Source organism: Hydra vulgaris, chromosome 04 (assembly GCF_038396675.1).
Source record: "Hydra vulgaris chromosome 04, alternate assembly HydraT2T_AEP".
Taxonomy (NCBI): domain Eukaryota; kingdom Metazoa; phylum Cnidaria; class Hydrozoa; order Anthoathecata; family Hydridae; genus Hydra; species Hydra vulgaris.
This window is the reverse complement of record NC_088923.1, coordinates 21802394-21815254: the sequence shown is the minus strand read 5'-3', so window position 1 is coordinate 21815254 and position 12861 is coordinate 21802394. Positions and strand designations below refer to the sequence as shown.

The window sequence follows — 12861 nt, the reverse complement described above, 5'->3', positions numbered from 1 at the left end:
ATAACGATTGGCCAGAAAAAATTGAGTTTTATTTGAATTAAAGTTCACCAGTCACTGTGAGCCCCATGCTTTAGCAGAAGTGAGATGCTTTTCAAGCTCAAATGCCCCCTCCATGCTATCAGAGAGTGTTGGCCTTCTTATTATGACAAGAATAAATGTTAGTATCATCAGCGAACAATGCCATCTGAGATGTGAGAACATCTGGAAGATCGTTAATGTAAATTAAAAAGAGTATAAGGCCAAGGATTAAACCTTGAGGAACTCTTGAAGTTACAGAATAAGAAGAAGAGTGCTGTCCCTCGAAGACAACTTTTATACTACGATTAGAAAGGAGGGACTCAATAATCTTAAAGATGTTACCAGATACACTGTAAGAAGAAAGCTAATGGAGGAGACCAGCATGCCAAACTTTATCAGAAGCTTTAGAAATGTCAAGAGCAATGCCTTTAACCTCTCCACCTTTATCTAATGCACGATAAAACCTATTGGTTATTACTGTTAGCAAATCAGCTGTAGAACAAGAAGATCGAAATCCATATTGATGATCAGAAAGTAAGTTATTAGATTCAAGATGAGAGATTAAGTGTTTGTTAATTAAAGATTCAAAAGCCTTGCTTATGATAGGAAGAAGACTAATGGGACAGTAGTTAGACGAAACAGATTAAGGCTTAATATCCACATAAATACAACGATTACATTTTGGGCCTATTGCACCTATATATATAAACATATATAAATATACATATGCATTTTCTAACTTTATTTTATTTTGAGATGCTTAGTATGTCTTTCTTTTGTCAAAAAAATAGGAGAGCTCTACCAACAAATAGCTCATCCACCACCTCCTGGATTTGTTTTTAGGCTCAACTAAACGCTCTTATATTGACAAAATGTACATTTTATTAAAATTTTGTATTTTATTTATTTAGAATACCACTGATAAAATAAACAAATAAAAAAAACTTAACACCAACAGCATACCAATTTTTCAAATATAATTTTTACAAGATAGACAGACATGAAGTTTTTATTGCCATTACCTTATTTTTTTTGAGGATACAATATACCTTTGAGGTACACTTAAAGGAGGAGAATAACCATCTGCGTAAGATGTATCTTCAAACAATACAGTATAGTCCATGTCTTTCGTTTTTGGCACACTATGCACAATTGCTTTATAAAAACAAGTAGTTTGTGGATAAAGAGCAAGCACTGGCTGTTTAAATTGAAACAACGCTTCAATATTTAGTTGAGGATCAGCTTTATATAATGGCAATGGTATAATGCGCCGCCGGCTTAATTGATGTCTTTCTTTTTCATTTTTACCTTCTTCTTCTGAGTAGTCAATATCCTCAATATCGTATTTTCCACTAATAGGGTTGTAGGATAAAATCTCTGCTAAAATATATTGCTCTTCTTCATCAGGGTACTTTACACGAGCAGCAACATGATCTCCAGGTCGACATATATAGTTTGTTTCAGCAGGTATTGCTCCACACAGTGCAGGTGGATCATTGTTTTGATCTTTCCATGTTGGCAAATTAATAGCATTTTGTTGTAACAGTGACATCAACACACCACGACGTATACCTTTTCTTGGTTCTTCTTGATAAAATGTGTGACTTATACCCTTTGTTTTATTCTTGGATGTTTTTTCATTAGCAAGTGCTTTTATTTCAATAATTCTTTCCATTGCCTTTTGAATACATTCAGATTCTAACTTTGCATCAGCAATAGCTGTTCGGTAAAGGGATTTTAATTTACCCTTGAAATAAGCAGACACACGTGTTTCATGGCGCATTTTTTCATGAGTTTTATTGATGTTTAAAAGGTTGTCAGCATTTCGATTTCTTTCTTCTTGAATGCGCAACACCATCTGGTGAAGCTGACGCAATGATTCTTTTGTGTTTAAAACTGAACTATTGGCCATAATTTCTAAGTTTAAAGTTTAAATATTTTAACTAAATAGATAAAGATATGAGTAACATATATATATATATATATATATATATATATATATATATATATATATATATATATATATATATATATATATATATATATATATATATATATATGTATATATAAGACTAAAGTCATACATATATGAATATTTACATACATACATATATATATATATATATATATATATATATATATAAATATATGTATATATATATATATATTTATAAATATTCATATATGTATATATGTGACTTAAAAGCAAATGCTTATCTAAATACGCTATAGAAGATATATATATATATATATATATAAATATATACATATATATATATATATATATATATATATATATATATATATATATATATATATATATATATATATATATAGTGCATGAAATGGAGAAAATAACAGGATTATTTCAGTTAATTGAAAATGCCATCCCACCTAATCATTGATATATTAGAAGATTTGTAAGTGGTATAGTTTATACCATATAAAAAGGTGACAAGATGACATCCCGAGGCATCTTGCCTCACTTTGAGCAATATATATATTTATTATAGCATATATAGATCAGCAATTGCTTTAGTCATTTTGCTTATCATTAAGGACACTTCTTTATGGCAGCAGACTATATGATAATCGATGTATGTACTGAAGCCTTCAGCAGCAGGCTATTTCAGTATAACATCACACTGCTTATCTAAACACACATTTAAAGTTATATATGTATATACATATACATATATATATATATATATATATATATATATATATATATATATATATATATATATATATATATATATATATATATTTATGTGATACTCATCAGAACACCTTGTGGGTCTAGCTTTTTTTGGCAGGCACTTCCCTCTAGGTGTTGAATCTAAAATAGTAAAAACTCTTTTATTTAAAATATAACTGAGAGCTTTGTGAAGTTAACAATCATCTGTTATAAATCCAGATTTATAAAATCTGATAATAAAAATCAGATTTATAACATCTGACTATTGCTAACTTATGTAAAACTCTGAGATATTACAAAAAAATCAAGTTTTAATTATTTAATTTTTTAATTAAAACTTGGTATTTTTGTTCAATTTATTGATTTATATTAAATTTGTTGATTTATAATACATAGATGATCCAGGTCATATTTTAAAAATCCGGAAAATTGTTTGGGTAAAATATCGGGAAAATTTTTTTTCTTAATTTTGCTTATAGCTGAGTTGTTTCTAATTTTTTTCAAACTTTTCTTAATTTTTGTATGCGTGATGAGTGAAAAAGCTTAAATATCAAATATATTACAAAAATATATATCTAAACTTATATGCATGGAAAACGTTTTGGATATAACAAAAGAATATAAGTTGGAAAAAAAATCCAGAGTTTCAGAAATTTCCGGAAAAAGATAATCACTGATAAAATCCGGTCCAGTTATTATCAGATATTATAAATCTAGATTTATAACATCAAATGATTGTTAACTTGCATGAAGCTCTCAGTTATGATTAAATAAGAGAGCATTTACTATTTTGGATTTGACACCTAGAGGGACTTGCCTGTTAAAAAAAGCTAGACACACAAGGTGTTCTGATGAGTACCATAGATGTTGAGAACAAGAGCATATGCTGTATTAATAATGAATGATACAGATATTATTAATACAGCATCTTAATATACATATTCTTGAACTTGTGAAATTTTTTTTTTATGCATGCTTTCATAATATTATTTTCAATAAAGTTTCAATAACTGTTCATTTCATCATAAAAACAACTACATTTGTTTGAAGGTCTCAATATGTGACTGATAATTGATATTAGACTAATTAATTCGATAAATTAAAGATTATTTATGGTAATCAATTAACAGTATTTATATAAAATGTACCTAGAGTAAATGATACAAATTACTAACCACTAAAGCTAATTTTCTTGAGTCAAATTAAAATTTCAAAAATGCTTTATACTTGAAAAAATTTCATTTTTTAAAAATTATTTGCTGATGGCAAGATGGCTGCTGTTTACAAATTATAAAAAGAACTAGAACAATTAATTTCTGTGGCATTTTCAAAGGACTGCTTAAAAAGAAAGAAAAGTGTATAAACAATTTGATTTTTGTTGAAATGTAATGAAATTAGTTGCTTGCTTATGTTGAAATTGACCCTTAAAAGTGCTCAAACAAAGAAAAAAGATATGCTTGTGGAGAATGGTTAGGAACACTTTAGACTTTTACTATGTAAATCTGGGAAACCTGAATATATATACATATATATATACATATACATATATATATATATATATATATATATATATTATATATATGTATATATATATATATGTGTATAAATATATATATATATGCATATATATATATATATATATATATATATATATATGTATATGCATATATGTATACATATATGCGAATGTATTTATATATATACATACACATATATATATACACATATATATATATATATATATATAATGTATATGCATATATATATGTATATACATATATACATTAGGGTGTCCCAAAAAAAAAAAAAAAGGCTCTCTACTGATTCCCATTCTATGTGACCTAAATAAGTACTAAAAAAAGTTTGACGGTTTTATTTTGACAGGAAGTGCTAGATGTAAAATCTGAGTTTTACTGTTTTAATGTTAAGCTAGCTTAACATTTATAGAAAACACATTTTAGAAAATTAAAACAAAACAATTAGATGCGTATAAATCATTTCCAATTGTTTTCTACTATTTAACTTGATAGATTATATTTATAAATATGAAAATACAAAAAAAAATACATTAAAACTTATATTTATTAGCAAATTTAAGATTTTATTGCGGTGAAACATTTCTCAAAAAATACAACTTTTTGAACAGTTCCCAAGCTCCTTTTTAGTCATAGTCTTAGTCAAGTTTTTTCTAGACTTTTTAACTACAAAAAGTACATTTTGAAGGTGATCTTCATCTCTAGTAGCTGAAAGAAAATCTTTAATGAGCTTAATGTTTCTTTCTGCACCATCATTTACAACAGATTATGTTTTTGATCCATGCAATAAAACCTAGCAACTGAGGATGGTTAAAAACATCTATAGTATTAAGACTATTATTAAGCCATTCTTTTATACTTGCTCTTGATATTTTAAAATGTTTGAAGAGAAGGTAGCTTTGCTCGGAAATCAACTCAGGTAGCTCTGTGGTCTCACCAATTTGTACATTTGATGGTTTACAATGCTGAAATTCATTTAGCTCTTCAAACTCAATCAGAGCTAACAGCATTCTTAGCTTTGTTTCAGAAGGAACTTCTTTATCCCCAAAGGACAAAACACAGAGTTGCAGAGTTAAGTACCACGTATAGCGTCCCATGCTGAGAAGCAAAGCATTTCCAATATTCTTACTAACTTTTCTCAATGCATAGGCTGTCTGGATAGCTTTCAAATCATTGTAGGGAGCCAGAAATCCTAAAAAACTTTTTAAAAACCATGGAACATAGCAAATTGCAATGAACAAACTTGCATCCTTCAACTGCAGCACTTCTTTTTCTGTCAAGATATTACTGATATCTTTAGTCATATAAAGAGTCAGGATGTAGATCGCATCTGCTAAAAACCTTGCCTCATGGCAGGCGCCAGGTTGATGGAACTTAAAATCTTGTACTTCCACTCCAAAGAAGATGAAGGCAAGCTTACAAACTATACCATAATCATTCCTTGAAAACACTATATCAGTAGTTGCATTAGTCAAAAATGTCTTAGCTTCCTCTGCAACACTGCGAAGAACAGAGCCAATCTTCAGATCATCTCTTTGCCAGTCCAATTTACATAAATTTTTCATTTCATTCACTTTCTCACAGATTTCAGGCCACTTGTTCTTTAGCTTGACATAAAGAGCTCTTCTTGGACCTTTAGTTTTCTCACCAGTAAGGGCAGCCATATAGTGAGATACATGCACTTCATATATGTGTCTCCTACACATTAGCCACAAAATTGGTAATTTCAAAATATCTGTAAGAATTTGGACTGCTCCATTTACTCCGCCTGTATTGCTTGCAGTTGTATCACAGCATATACCAATGATCTGCTCTGTACATCCGTAATATTCTAAAAGATTGTGCACTTGTTCTGCTTGGTCAACTCCCTTTGAAGAGGGACATTGAACAACACCTAAAAGATGGTCTTCCATGGTATCGTCATCCGGGGAACTCACTGAGACTGCAAGTCGCTCAATTTTTTGGATAATGTTAAGCCCAGTGGTAATTTGTTCCAACAGTTTAGTATCAAAATGAAGAATAAGCCGTCGGCCTTTAAGATGATTAGATATTGAAATCCACTCCGAGTCTCCTTCAAGTTCTACATATTTGAACTTTTTTCTATGAAGTGTGCTTCTTGAAAGCGATATATCATTAATTTCTATACCTCCAGCTTTAAATACTTCACTTAAAATTGCCAGATGAGGTCGTACACCAACATTGAACCTTGTTGCTGGAACAGCAGTACATTCAATGAGCTTTTCAACATTCACTACTAGATTTATCGTATCTCCAGAATTGTACCTAGGTATCATTTTATAATATTTTTCTACCTATTTATAATTATATACTTTTCAATAAAACAGCTTTAGCTTGTGAAAATTACAACTATGTTATTAAAATAATACTATACCTGCGTTTCCGACCGTTACCCAGGAAATCATCTTTCTCGCTGATTTCACAGTCCTCGTTTGACTTTTCTTCCTCACTGCTGAATTGAATCTCTTCTGTCATGGAGTCATGTGACAACAAAACATCATTGATATCTTTTAAGTTTTTCTGTCTCTCATTCTTTCTCTCTCAACTTATCTAGCTTGTTCTTTCTCCTGTTTGCATCCAGTACTCTTCTACTGTAGTCTTTATCGACTTTTGTTCCTATATATCCTTTCCTATGTAACTTCTGGTCTTCATAAAAACTAAGAAATATTTAAATCTATTAAGCCATTTATAAATAAATTAATAATTGTTCTAGTTTTTCTTGGAAGATGACCAAACCATGTAAAGAGTTAAACGTAAATATTTTAAAGGAAATAATATGCTATTACTTAAGTTACTTTTAATTAGAAAAAAAATCTCACTACTAAAAAAAGTGTTATTTAATGAACTTACTTTATATCTTCCAGCTTGGCATCATCTGTTCTCAATCTATCAGCAAGAATATCTTTTTTAAAATTCTTAGTCGAGATGTCAAAAAGCTGATAGGATTCTGTGAGAAAATCTTTCTCTAACTTTGATTGCTTATCAAGACTGCTGTTCCAGTTTAGAGAAGACAATTTAATCAATTTCTTGTATTTTAAATTAAGTTTAATGATTTTAGTCTTTATATTGTACCCACAAATCACAAATTTCTTGCCAAACCCAGCATTATCCCAAATTTTTTTAATCCTAGATACCAAGCAAGAACTATCAGGATCTGTACAAACACCATTTTCACAAACAAGATCCTTGGATTTCGATTTCAATTTGCAACCAACATTAGTAGAAGTGGGTTTGTATTTAACTTGTGACTCGCGAAGGATAAATTGATAGTATCTAAGAATATCACCATTAGATGGAAGCTGTCTCTGAGGTAACTCCCTTAGTGGGTACTTCAATAGGTAAATATACCTCAACCTTTCTGTATTTTTCCGTTTTATCTTATTCTGTCCTATCATCTTCTTTTTTTTAGCTGTTCTACCCATTTTTATATGAATTTCGAAATAATCAGTTTTTTAACTAAATTTATACTAAATGTTACACTTGCATCAAAAATCTATGAAGTCGTTATTCCCTCTCGTATAATATTTTATCTAAGTTTACCGTTACGGCTTTTATAACCGTTTACACGAGAATTTCTTCATGCACAAATTAGAATTCCTACGTGCACAAATAATTCCATTTAGAAATTTTTTCCTTCAAAAAAAATTTCTAAATGGAGTTATTTGTGAACCAATCCATGGGGAATTATACGAACTAATAATATTGTCCAGAGGGAAAAATATCAATCTCTAACAATGTTCATAGGGAATGATTCTATTCTTTAATAATATCCTATGGGAATTATTTGTGTACTAACTATTACATCATATTAAAACATATTGAAATACTAGATAGCGCTGTTTTTTAGTAAATACACATAAGTGTACAAAACCGTAAAACTCAGAATTTACATCTATCACTTCTAGTCATTAAAAAATTAAAAAAAAGATTTTGGTAGCTATTTAGGACCTATAGAATGGGGATCAGTTGAGAGCACATTGAAATTTTAAAAAAAGTGTGGTTTTGGGACACCCTAATATATATATATATATATATATATATATATATATATATATATATATATATATATATATAGTGGCGGCGTTAGGGTAGGGCCTGGTTGGGCAATGGCCCAGGGCGCCGAATATAAAGGGGCGAAACTAATTGGTTATTTTACCCTTTGCCTTTTTTTTGAATGGGGTTAAATTAAACTAGGGGCGCCGTAGAAATCTCGCCCAGGGCGCTGGTAGTGCTAAAACTGGCACTGTATATATATATATATATATATATATATATATATATATATATATATATATATATATATATATATATATTTATATATATATATATATATACATGTAAATATATATATATATATATGTATAAAAAATATATATATACATATATATATGTACATATTATATATATATATATATACATTATATATATATATATATATTATAAATATATATATATATAATATATATATATATATATATATATATATATATATATATATATATATATATATATATATATATATATATATATATATATATATATATATATATATATACATATATATAATATATATAATATATGTGTGCGTGTATATATACTTATACAACTCGGCCTAAGAGTTTGATTTAGAAAATTGAATAAATTTAAAACATTTCAATCATTAGATTTTAATCCAATTTAATATAATTGGGCTCGAATAGACAAAGCATTGTTTAATATTTGAATAACTTTTGTGAAAAGTATAAAAGAAGTTTTCTTGACAAGAAGCACTAAATAATATTTAGAAAAAAGTTCCCACTGAAATTTGCATCAAATTTGTACATTTTATAATATAGGTAATTTGTGTAAAAATTTAAACATTACATTATTATATATCATTAAAAAATACGTTTACTGAATATTGTGAAAACTTATTGAAATCGGATCATTATACAAAATGTAATGTATATTTAATTAAGGGATCGTCCATGAATTTCGTAACGTAAACTTTCACAATAAACAAAACATAAAAAGATTAAAAGCTTTCCCTCGCTGAGTCTTAATTTAAATAAAAAATCAAAGAGTCTTTAATTATACTAAAAATTAAAATACGCTATGAGTTCAATGAAAAGCGCCGCGCAAAAGAGCAAATGATCTCCTACTTCTAATTTTAATTAAGTTGAGCGTTGCGAAATTTATGGACGACCCAACAAGGAATCCTTAAGAAAACTTCAAAATATTCCGTTCGGTTAACGGCATTTTAGTAGTAAAAACGACTGTTGTCGCATAATACAAATCGCTTTTGAAACTTTTAAGTTTCAAACGATTTGTATTATGCGTATTATTTGTATTATCATAATGTCAAGTCAATGTTAATACATTAACTTAACTTGACACTATGATAACAAAAATATTGACCTGATATTATGATAACAAAAACATTGACTTGATATTATGACAACAAAAATAATGGTGAAAAAAACCGATGATTATAAACCTATTTTGCGAGGGAAAATTTTAAAATAAAACTTGGAAGGTATTTAGAAAATAAATATAAAAATGGAGAAGAATATGTTTAAAAATATATATACATACCTTCAATATAAACGCGATGTCAGAAAAATAATGAAGTTTTCAAAACAAACAAACTCAGATAGTCTCTTTTTTCAAATCCATATTCCGATGTTGAGCATCCTTGACGTCGGAAAACCTAGATTTTTAGGGGATCGGCAAATTGGAAGATATAGGGATAAGCACATTGCTGTGAACATACATCGACTGATTTATATAGCTGTAGGCACAGTGAGTGTGCATACACTGACTAAGGGTTTGGGTTTGGGCAGGTTTTCTTGAGCTGGAAGATTTTTCTTTTTCATATTTGCGGACTTAAAGGAGACCGTTGCAATAGAGGTTTGATAAGAGAACTTACCACAAACACAAAGAAAACTCAAAAAACTGAACAAAAAAAAACACACTGCGATAAATTTTCAACAAAATTTTTTAAATTAAGACAACAAAACATTTCCTAACTAGACGTACACTAAGCCAATTTTAAAATATGCGGCATAGATAATGCTAGCAATTTCCATTTTGCACAGGTATAATTAAAACAGACCTTTAAGATCACTTTCCGATCTTCGTAACTACTAAAATACCTTTTTCAAATCTTCTATAAACAAGCAAAAATCAATGAAAACTCCTTATAATAATTTACTAAAAAACAATGTTGAGTGGGATCTTACATTGTAAGCAAGCGATGCGAACAATGTCTACAAACTGTTTCTAGGTCAATTTTGTAAAATGAAAAAGCGTTGTTAGTTAAAACTGTTGTTATAAACAAAAAGTCACTTTTAACTCCTGGGATATCTGAAGGTTTAATTAAATCCTTAAGAAAAAAACAAAAACTTTACGACAAGTTCCTGAAAAATAAAACTTGTAAAAATGAAATAACTAACAAAAATTATAAAAACTTGTTTGAAAAAACAAAACAATACTCAAAAAAGCTTTATCATTCAAATTTGTAAAAAATGCGAAGAAAACATGGAGTACGATTAAAGAGATAGTCGGTAATAATAATTGTACTAAAAGAAATCGCCCAAAACCTTTGATTGATGGTAAGTTAGTGATATAATAAAAATAGCTGAATATCTAAAGTGCGTGCTTTGATAATATCAGTAGCTTTGTCGTAAAATCAGTATTTGATGTTATTGCACTATCATTGCATCACATCTTCAATCTTTCATTGAAATCAGGTATTGCCCCAGATAAACTTAAAATTGCATAGTCATCCCTAATATATAAATCTGGAGATGATTTTGATACTACTATTTATAGACCAATATCAGTATTATTTTGTTTTTCCAAAATACTAGAACGCGTCGTGAAGAATAAGCTTTACAGTTATTTGACGGAAAACAATTTTTTATACGGTAAACAATTCGATCTTGGATCCATTATTATTTTTACTCTATATAAATGATTTATATTCAACATTAAACTTAATAAATCTAATCTTATTTGCAGATGACTTTAATCTGTTTTATTCACATAGAGACGTTAAGACATAGTTAACAAAGAGTTACTTTGTTAACTATGTTAAAAATGTCTCACATAGAGACATTTTAAACATAGTTAACAAAGAGTTACATAAAATAAATGAATGGTTCATGTGTTACAAACTCTCTTTGAATGTCAAACAAGACATGCTAATTCATAAACCAAATAAAAATAAAATTATTACTCTTAAACTACCTGATCTAAAAATAAACTATACTAATATAAAAAGAGAAACTTTAATTAACTTTCAAGGTGTGATCTTGGATGAAAATTTGCCGTGGAAGCTCCATATAAACACTTTATAGAGAAAGCTCCCAAGAAATAATTCATTGATGTGTAAAGAAAACCTTACCTAAATGTAATGTCCTTAAAAAGTTTATATTTTTCATTAATACATAGTCACCTAAGCTGTAACATGGCCTGCGCAAGCACAAATTATACTAAGCTTAAAAAACTTTACAGTAAACGAAAACATGCCTGTCGAATTGTTTTTGGAGTAAGTAAAAAAGTGTCTTGCGAACCTCTCTTATGTAAACTTGGAGCGTTGAATGTCTACAGAATTAATAAACATCTTGTTTTACAGATTATGTACAAAATAAAATATCTCTACCCATATTTCAACTCTATTTTAGCAAAGTAAGCCATAAATACCCTACTAGATTTTCATATCACAACTTTGTCATCCCAAAATTTACATTAAAGGAAAGTTTATATTCATTCCAACATTGCGGACCTCATATGCGGAAATTTTTCCCCCAGATTTTTGCTATCAATAAAAATACAATTAAGCGTTCAAACCTGAGTCAAAACGTTTTTTTTTTAATCTACGGACTTAACTTTTCTTTTTTAGTAAAATAATATTAACTGGCGCAATTTATTTCTTTTATTTGCTTTTACTTTTATTTGTTCTAAATTTATTTTTCAAAAATAATTTATATATTAACAGTTATATCAATTATGAAACGTAGATTTACACGTTTTATACAAGATTTTAAAATAAGATTTATAAGATTACTATTTATTTCGTCATTTTACACATTTTACAATGTTATCTATAAATTTAAACAAATATATATAACTACAAGCTGACTGGGGTAGAAGTCAAAGTGTCTAATCATAAAGCCCCTTCATGAAATACAGAAAAATACAATAAAATTTTACATCTTCCAATATTATATAAAAGAGTGAAATTAATAAGTTTGAAAAAAAATAAAAATTTAAAGGTTAAAAAAGAATTTAAAGTTAAAAAAGAAATAAAAAAAAAATAATAAAAAAATATAAAAAAATAATAATAATAAAAAAAAAAAAAATTAAATAAAGTTAAAAAAGAAATTAAAAAAAAATATATAAAAAAATAAAAAATAATTTAAAAAAATAAATAAATAAAGTTAAAAAAATAGAAAAAAAAATTTTGAAAAAATTGAAAAAAATTATCAAAAATAACAAATAAAAAATTGCAAATCAGTACATATTCGTAAACATATTCAATACAATATTAAAAAAAAAAAAAAAAATTGCATATCGGGGTACATAGGCGTATACATATTCAATACAATA

General features: G+C 27.8%; 2 protein-coding genes across 2 annotated transcripts; both read right to left on the bottom strand.

The window, feature by feature from the left end:
- Window positions 1–963: 963 nt before the first annotated feature.
- On the bottom strand, window positions 964–1981 carry LOC100204405 (SAGA-associated factor 29). The gene has a single exon (XM_065795786.1). The coding sequence runs from the start codon at window positions 1928–1930 to the stop codon at window positions 1037–1039; it is 894 nt and encodes a 297-aa protein (XP_065651858.1). The 5' UTR covers window positions 1931–1981; the 3' UTR covers window positions 964–1036.
- Window positions 1982–4799: 2818 nt separating this feature from the next.
- On the bottom strand, window positions 4800–8263 carry LOC136079649 (uncharacterized). The gene is made up of 2 exons (XM_065795785.1): window positions 7120–8263; window positions 4800–6926 (listed from the first exon to the last, which is right to left on the bottom strand). The coding sequence occupies exon 2, from the start codon at window positions 6543–6545 to the stop codon at window positions 5004–5006; it is 1542 nt and encodes a 513-aa protein (XP_065651857.1). The 5' UTR covers window positions 6546–6926; window positions 7120–8263; the 3' UTR covers window positions 4800–5003.
- Window positions 8264–12861: the final 4598 nt, after the last annotated feature.

Coding starts and splice junctions, on each gene's coding strand:
- LOC100204405 (XM_065795786.1), bottom strand. CDS start 1,930: ATGGCCAATAGTTCAGTTTTAAACACAAAAGAATCATTGCGTCAGCTT.
- LOC136079649 (XM_065795785.1), bottom strand. CDS start 6,545: ATGATACCTAGGTACAATTCTGGAGATACGATAAATCTAGTAGTGAAT.